The sequence below is a fragment of the Protobothrops mucrosquamatus genome, unplaced genomic scaffold (genome assembly GCF_001527695.2).
Source record: "Protobothrops mucrosquamatus isolate PMUCROS unplaced genomic scaffold, P.Mucros_1.0 scaffold2089, whole genome shotgun sequence".
NCBI lineage: Eukaryota > Metazoa > Chordata > Lepidosauria > Squamata > Viperidae > Protobothrops > Protobothrops mucrosquamatus.
In genome coordinates, this window is record NW_015388191.1 from 112 (window position 1) to 9,114 (window position 9,003).

At 34.3% G+C, this 9,003-nt stretch overlaps 1 protein-coding gene across 1 annotated transcript in view; it reads left to right on the top strand.

Moving 5' to 3' along the window:
- Positions 1–3,329: 3,329 nt before the first annotated feature.
- The window catches only part of LOC107294769 (synaptotagmin-like protein 5), a 19,440-nt gene continuing 13,766 nt past the window's right edge, over positions 3,330–9,003 (top strand). Inside the window, exons 1-5 of the mRNA XM_015824028.1 lie at positions 3,330–3,598; positions 3,974–4,103; positions 5,179–5,285; positions 6,355–6,447; positions 7,849–7,914. Of these exons, the coding sequence (XP_015679514.1) occupies positions 3,503–3,598; positions 3,974–4,103; positions 5,179–5,285; positions 6,355–6,447; positions 7,849–7,914 (492 nt within the window). The 5' untranslated portion in view covers positions 3,330–3,502. The remainder of the gene's footprint in view (positions 3,599–3,973; positions 4,104–5,178; positions 5,286–6,354; positions 6,448–7,848; positions 7,915–9,003) is intronic.

Genomic DNA, 9,003 nt, shown 5'->3' on the forward strand with positions numbered 1-9,003 from the left:
ACTTTAGTTAATTGTTCAAATCAACATTATATACAATAATTAATGAAAATAATAAGTATAGTAGAAATTATAAATGAGGATAATTTTCCGTTGTAATTTCTCTCTAGTCTAAAAATTGTGTCCTTATTTAGCAAGTCATAGAAAAGCTAAATGTTGAAACCTTACATTATAAGGAACCCAAAAGTACAAATTATAAGATTATATATAGTATTATAATCCAAGAATAATTTCCATATTGAATTAAATTCTGCATCAGATTTGTTTTTCAAATATAAAATTATATTTGATTTCCACAATTTAATTTTCTATTTTTTTGTAGAAGGGATTATATATACGGTAATTTCTAATGAGGAACATAGAGAGAAACAGAAGTAACTGTATATAAGCCTAGTACAATACATTTTATGAGAATATAAGGTTTGGTAATATTTAAGAGAATTCAACCTCAATTATTGGTTTTATAGTAGATTTATTTTTTTATATTGCTTTGTAGAATTCCACCAACTATGAAAAAAAGTTCTGATTATTGCTGTTTTAACAATTTTATAGAATGAAATTTCTATCTTAGCAATCAGGACTGGAATAGTATATGAATAAAATCTTGTACCAGTTTTCCCAAGTGAAAAATTCACTGATGTTAGATTTCTTCCATTGATATTCCCATTACTGAAAGTCAATTGTTTTGTTTAAATTCTTCATCCATTTAACATACAGTTTTTGACTTTTCAGTTTTTGAATTGTATTTCAACATCAATTTATCTACAAACCTCAACATATTTTGAATTGTGTTGAATTTTGTTTTGAATTCTGTTTGATACATTTTTCAATACAACATTCAATAGTTTTAATTTTTTTGTGATATATTTTTCAAATTCAGTCAGGCCTCAAAATGTTCCATTATGTTTTGTAATTTCTTTAACACTATAGTGCTTATTTGAGATCTTGAAACCAGTAAGGTGATCAATTGTTGCAGTCCTCAATGAAGCCTTTTTATAGAAAGTACTCTTCAAATTCTCTGAATGTACACACACACATTTTTCTTTTGCACTTGCAAAATGAGAGGTACACAGACTTCACCTTGCCTAGCTCCCAGAGTGAGTTAGCCACATTAATGGTTAAATGCCATTAATATGCAGATTTTGTCATGCCCATAGGAAGTACCAGATTAATTATAGGCTACTCATACGCATTGTTGCATTCATGTTCTCTAGTGTAAGAAAAGAAGCAAAATATAAGAAATACATGGCTGTTAATCACCTTGAATCTGACCCTAATGACCAGGGTGGCCAGATTTCAGGATGGTGTAGTAGTGAACAATTGTAGTCATGTGGGGTGGCTTCTTTCTTTTACTTTGTAGGCTGCCATCTTCATCCCATCTCCAAATTTAATGCTGTTGCTCAGGAATTTTGCAGGTTGGTTTAAATATCTGGGATGCAAAGCAAAGAATTAGAAGAGTTTTCTGCTCATATAACTAGATTTCTGGTGAGCTACATATGCACAATTCCAGTCATTTAATTCTTTATCCTTACATGCATTCCAAGGCCATTCTAGAAATTTCCTCTTCTTTACAAGGTAGATTTCAGTGGTACCTCAGGCATTAGTACAAAAAGAACCAAAACAGCAACTCTGACCTTCTGAAAAATTCCATTTCACATGCAGAGTGTGACCATTGAGTATAACCTGTAATGTGTCATAGTCCATAGTATTGTCCAGCAGCAAGAGGGTAGGGAAGTAAGGGAGGCAACTCATGAATAAATAAAACATTTCCTTTTATCTACACATCTAACATACTTGTAAAAGGCAAGAGAGAAAACAGGTTGGGGAAAGGTAAATATGAGTTGCCAGATTGTATCGCTGCCTTAGCTATTTCTCTTACAGTTTTTCATTGTTGCAAAGAATCACAACACTATTTTGTTTTTTCATAATAGCTAATCAGAATATGAAATAACAGGGTGGCCAAACAAATGTGCAAACCCAAAATTATTTGTATGATAAAATAAAATGACATTTTAGTTAAAAATATCAGTTAAGATGAAAGAACATTTACATTTTATAGTATTTTACTCTTATTGTATACATTTGGTTGCATTGTTCGATTCTTTTTAACATTGAAAGCTGCAAGCAGAGTCACCTTGTGGTTGAGTTGGGTGACAAATAAATTTAATGAATAATTAAACAAACATAATGCAAATATATCATTCTCTTTCTGTTACATTAGTTTCCTGTGCAATGAGAATGACATTTTGTAAATATCAGCTTAAGAAATCCAAGTGTAGAATCATATCAATATATAGGCCTGTGTTAATTATTGAGTAAAAGAACAGTAGACAAAGTTCTGTGAAATGTCATAAGAATCCAAACTGGGCAGGAATTGTAAGGCAGGTCAAGTTCTGAATCATTTGCTTTACTAAACTGGGTACATCAGGACATTAGTCCTCTTTGGGAAAAGACAAACAGATGGAGGTATTTGGAGCAGCTAAATAGCATGTAACTCAGATATCTTTGGAATGTGACTGTTGTGAACAACCCCACAAGCAGCGTCAGAACAATTATGCCATGTCCTGTGGCCCACATGCTAAACTACTACATAATGGGGCACGTCCCATGAAGGTCTGTTAATCAGCTATAACAAATGTTACATGCTTATATTGGGGAAATGTAAAATGTAAATGTATTGCCATAGTTTAGATCCATTTACATCACTTGACAGATAATTGTGAAAATGAATGTAAAATGTTGGGGCGAGAAGAAATCAATAAAGAACTTTCCTGAATGAAAAAAACAATAAATATTATGAAACATCTTCTTTAATTAAGCTTTTTGTAAACATATATCCAGTCTTCTCCCAGGAGCAATTAAACTGATTTGTATTTTATAACTTTTGAAGACATTAACTTCTTGCTAAACTAGAAGGTAGGTATTCACTTGACCCTAGAAGATTCCCTGACAAAATGACCACTTAGAACCCAGTGAGTAGCTGTGTTTAAAAAGTGAAAAATAGAATGGGGTTTACAACTTTCCCAATCCCTTGTTGCTACCATGCTAAGGCACTCCTAAAGTCACCTAGAACTCCCAAGATTTTCTGCAAATGACAAATACGTGGCTTTAGAAACATGTTCTATTTTATTTTATTTTATTTTTAATTTAATTTAATTTTTATTCTTTGCTTAACCCTGGTTACTACACTTTAAAACATATATAAGATGCTAGATTGAGAATTTTAATCAGCTTGTTCTCTTTGATTTTAGATAGATATATGTAAAATGGTATTAAATGGCATTAAGATTGCTATCCAGGTGATGCAAGGTTAAAATGTCCTCATGCCTCTAAAGTATTTGTCTAACTACTTTAGAACTACTGACGGAACATCATTTCTGTTAGGTAATTTCTCCTTTTTTGTTTATCTGTATCAACCTAAATTAGAAGGCTAATTTAGTGCAATTTCTCTAGGGAGAATACTTATTCCTCAGATATTCATGTTCTTGGAGACATAACAGACAACATGAAAAAGGCTGAAAGCCAAAGCAATGCTTCCACTCCACACTATCCAAGGTCACCAGCACTGAGTGCCCGCCGCATGACTATTGACTATAGCCGGGTAAGTTGATTGGTGCAAAAAGAGATTGGTTTGAGAAATAATTGCTTCATAATGACAAATCTAGAATCTTGTTTTGCTCCAGTCTTTTGAGTATTGGACAGAGAGATGGTGGAGAAAGCAAACTGAGATTGACTTGATAGTCTTAATTTATTTGTGTGCATTCTAAGATAATTCTGGCTTATTTCTTACATGTTTAACAAATCATGATTAAAGCAAATTCTGAGTAACAACCATTTTTGAACAAACAATGAAAAGTTAAAATTATTGGATTGAACTTGTGGGGATTTGCTTCAAATACAACTAGTGTATTTTCATATGTTAAAAAGTTTTCTTATATGTGTGATTCATTAAATATATGTTGTTTTATGTGAACAGGATTCTGAATTAGAAAACAATATTGTTATGTCTATCAGTGAAAGTATCCCTGCAGATCTGTCAAAAAGGCATCGTAGGAAAGGATCTAGAACACCTTCTGTGGCAATTTCTAGGACATCTTTATCATCTGGTGAGCTTTCACTTACTGATACTTTGATGTACTTGTGAATTGCTATCACTACACCTTTTCATTGTTTAGCTTGTTTTTTCTCCCATGTTTTTTTTTCTCTTGGGGATTTTTTTTTTTTTAGAATTGCTAAGAATTAGCCTTTTGTCATTCTAGATCAGAAATGCAGAGCTTCTATCAATTCAGGGTTATATTGACAAATGCAGTTTGGAAGAGGAAAGGGAGGGAGTTTATGAGGTGGTCTCAAGGGTGAGATTTTGTGAGATTTTGTGAGGTGGTCTCAAGGGTGAAATGGATGTCCTATAATATTCCTGCAAGCTTTACTGCAAAAAAGACAAAGAGCGACCGACCGACCGTATTTTTGGCTTACCTACTCTGTTGTGATTGCAGAGACCATCAAAGGATAATGATGGGCTGCACGTTTCGTAGTTCTGATCTGGATCCTGGTGCAGTATTGTTTATTTGATTCCCAGTGGCTCTTCAGGCATAGGTCACCTGCTGCCTGATTCTTTTTCAACTGAAGATGAATAGGGCTGAATGGAACATTCTGCTTTAAAATGCACACTTTATTGTAGAACTGTGGTTCTTTCCCTTTAATGAAGAAATCGCTACGTGTCTGTCATAATTATTCTTAAAACAAAGATGAGGTTTTTTTATAAACATCTGTAAACTTTAGCCTTTGCTGATCATTTCTTCTCTAAATTTTATTCAACACTTTTATATGCATAGCAATTGGATGAAAGATACATCTTAATAACTGTTTCACTTACTAAAAATAGATTGCAGGAGTGTTAGAGACTCAACTTGCATGACATACATTTTCCCTCTACTTGTTTGATTTTCCAAAGAATGAAAAAAAAGAAAAACACCACTGAATTTCTTCCTGTAATCTGTTTTTTTTTTGGTTCTTGAATTTTATCTTTTCTGTAGGTTTTAGGCAAAGAGGAAATTGATGGGTAAAAACAAGAAGTTGTGGAAAAATAGATAAATAGTCCATCATACAAAAAAGTTAAAAGATACAATATCTTCTGTATAGATTGCTAATACACTATATATGGCTTTGACTTATATTTTGCAGATCGTAGTAGATCAGAGAGAGATCTCAGCGGATCCTTTTCAGAAGGAAATGAAGATACTTTAAGCTTAAGAAGTAAATCTGTACCTGGAGCACTGGACCGTGATGTGGTGAGCTGGAAAGATACAAAGTTTACAAATTAGAATATTTTGACTTTTTTATTTTATTTTGATTTGACTGATTCCAGTAATTCATATGTATGTCACAGTTTATATCAAAAGTACAAATATATGTGAATAGTTAATGAGTTGCCTTCATATAGTGAGCAATGGCAGCAGTACATGTATTTTGCAAACTTCCATCTATCTGATATCTGCACATGATCTCTTGCTTCTCCCTCTATGGACACAACCCGAACATTTTACAGATCCTTAGCTAAATGTGCCTTTGAGACTTGTTCTCATCTGTCTATCGAAAGGGAAGACATTTCTGAACAAGGATCAGCTTCATAGTCAGTTTCTACCTCCACTTAGTTATTACCACCATCTCTGTCACCACCTTTTTGTCCTCCTTCTATCATAATACCATAAAGTGAGCACATGAAACAATTAAGCAAAAATGTGAATGTAATTGATTTGTTTTTCCCCTTGAAGCACAGCTTCAGCGTTTGGCCCAGCCAGAGATATCAAACAAGGAACCACTGTCAGCACTTGCTTTGTCTTTTGAAGTGAAGGGTGGCAGTTGGCAGCTGCCTAGCAGAACACAACATTTTAATACAGAATGGAACTGGCAGCTGCTCCATGTCTAACAACCACAAGAGCAATTGCATGGGGCTTTCAGTCTTGGCAGGCAGAGGGGAGCATTTCCCTTCAGTTTTCCATCTTTGCAGTCTCAGCAGAGCTTCAGCTTGGCTTATAAATGGATCAGCCACACTAGGGGACACAGTTTAAATAACTGTGTGTAATGAAACCTTTTTCGGTATAATTTGTAAGGGAGAGTTTCAGCTGTTATTGTTAAGTATGATGGGCTAGATGTTCACTATAACTGGTGAGATCTCAAACACTAAAATGTTCTTAAAGAGAAAAAGTGAAACAGGGTATACTGAAGTTAAGGTAAATGGTTTTATTTAAAAAGCAACAGAAGATAACATTTTCCCTGTTTACTCCTTCACTCACCCCCTTCCTAATTCAATATCATTTGATTCCTTAACGGTGGATGTGTGCTTTGGTTTCCCATTAGGACTACCTGAATGAAGCAGAAGAGGATATGGATGACATTATAGCCTCTGGCTTTTCAAAAAGGCAAAGTAATTTGGCAAGTGGATTTTCCACAGTAAGTTCCTATTAAATGCATATGCATGCCTTCCTTTTACAATTTCTTCCTACAGTATATTAGGTTTTTCATACATAGACCATGTTCCTTTCTAATATATTTTATTCTGTTGTATTTCATTCCATGGCTGATTTTTAGCTTCAGTTCTCCTGTTTTGGTAGATTAAATGCCATTGCCATTATTTGGATTTTAGAGACTTTAATTTTTGTTCAACAAAAGCACTATTATGCACTTAGTTTGATGGATATAGCCAATAGTTATGAATATACAGTAACTACTTTTTGTCTATTTATAACTGGGGATTACAAGAAGTTTCAGCTATGTTATTGAAGTTTATAAGAATTAGTCCAACATGTCAGGAGGGCATAGGGTAGGGCCTAGTTCATCAGGCTGATGAAATCTGGATCCAATCATTATTTTCCTTTTGTGTTAGAAAGAATATTGTATATTACACATATTAAGCAAATAACAGCTTAACATTTAAGATAGCACTATTATGGTTGTTGTTGTCATTATTATTAGATAAAATCCCTCCTTTATTTTGTAAAAGCCAAGGCAGTGTATATAGTTCTCCTCCTTCCTCTTTTCCTCATAACAACCACTTGTGAGGTCGGTTAGACTGAGAAAAAACATCCAGTCCAAAGTCACATAGCTAGTTTTCATGCTTCTGGAAGGACTAAAATTCATTTTCCCACCTTCCAATCAAGTACCCTAACCACTACACCAAACTGTGGATAATTTCACTTGATGCTTGGCAAGTAAATTATTTGTTGGCAACTAGCAAGTAGTATAATTGCTATAGTAATTACAGCCAGGGCTTTTTTTCTCGGAGAAAAGGTGGCGGAACTCAAACCTGGCCACGCCCTCATCAAACCCTAGGACCGCCCCTTTAGAGAACAGGAATGCAAGTAAAATTTGGGAGGGGCTATTTCCGGTGTGGGAGGGGCTATTTCCGGTGCGGCCGGCCCGGAAAAAGGTGCCGGAACGCGGTTCCGCCACGTTCCGGCTGAAAAAAAGCCCTGATTACAGCATTTAAATATGTTGCATTCTAAGGAATTTTAAATGGTTGATTAAAATACATTAGCTACAGATTGCTGGTATGTGGGTAGATAGACATCTGCCTTTGATAACAAAATGTTTTTATCCAAATATTTCTATAATACTGCAAAAGGAAAATGAGTGCTCAGCCTAAGGTTAAATTCATTGTTGGAGAGATAACATAATTTCTTGTATACCTGTCTCTATAAATGGGGGTTATTTACTAGTCACTTTTCTCCATACAGTAGTTTGTGTCTTTTCTTTATCCATTTTTACTTTCTCAAACTGTTCCTTGAATTTCTATATCCCTATTGGTGCTACATAATGCTCTTCTTTCCTTTGCCTTTTGCCTACCTAATAAAGAATTCTCCTTCAAATTCTGAAAGGAAATGGAACTACTTAAATGTTCCAGAAGCAGATGGTGATACTGTAAGTTCTCTCAATTTTCTGACGCATGCAAGAGCTCATCTCTGTTCCTGTTTCATTTCTACATATATAAATAGCAAAAACAAATGTCTTTAAATTGATAATAATTGCTCCATTAAGTCACTGGCTGACAATAACAGTGTCATAGTCTTAAAAGTTAGAATTCTGTTTTGTAATAGAAACATATACGGAGAAGTAATTTTTCTATTCATTCAGATTATTTGAATGGAGGATAACATAGAATCATAGATTGTAATGGACCATTTAGGCTTCCAGGTCCAACCTCCTGTTCATTGAATGAAAGCATCAAGGAATGATGGCTCTCTAGCCTTTGCGTGTAAACATTCAGTGAAGGAGAACCAACCAACTCTCTGAGGAATATCAGACTGGACGCTTTCTCTGTCTCCTACAGTATTGTGCAACCAAAATCTGTGTTCCTATCAATTAAGTCCATTATTCTATATCCTACATTCTGGAATGGCAGGACCCTTGTGTGTGGCATCCTTTTAGGTATTTGAAGGGTGCTGTATATCCTTCTTTAACCATCTTTTGTCAAAGTGAAACAAAATAAGTGTTTCAATTTCTCTTTATGAGGTTTTGTTTTTAATTCCATGATAATCTTCATTGCCTTTTATTGATCAGCTACAGCTTATCTAAATCCTTGTTTAAGCGTAGTGTTCAGACTGAGATTGTTGAAGCAGAGGGCAACAATAATTTCCTGTGGACTTGCAAATGATATTTCTGTGGATGCAAACAAATGGCATTGCACTTGCCTGCTTTGCCACTCTATTATACAGCTATCATTTGTAATCAACTAGTGATAAAAAAACTTGTATTGCAACGATTATCAATAAGTTAGGTATCTCCCTTCCTATAATCCTGCATTTGGTTCTTGTGTCTGAAATGAAAACCATCACATTGTTCTCTTTTACATTTTGTTCTGTTATATTCAGCTCGTTTCTCCAATCTGTCAGGGTTATTTTTAATATAACTTCTCTCTTCTTGGCTGTTAGCCATTTCACCCATTTTTGTATCATTTCCAAATATGATAAATATTCCCCACACCTCTTAATCTAAATAATTAGTGAAAAT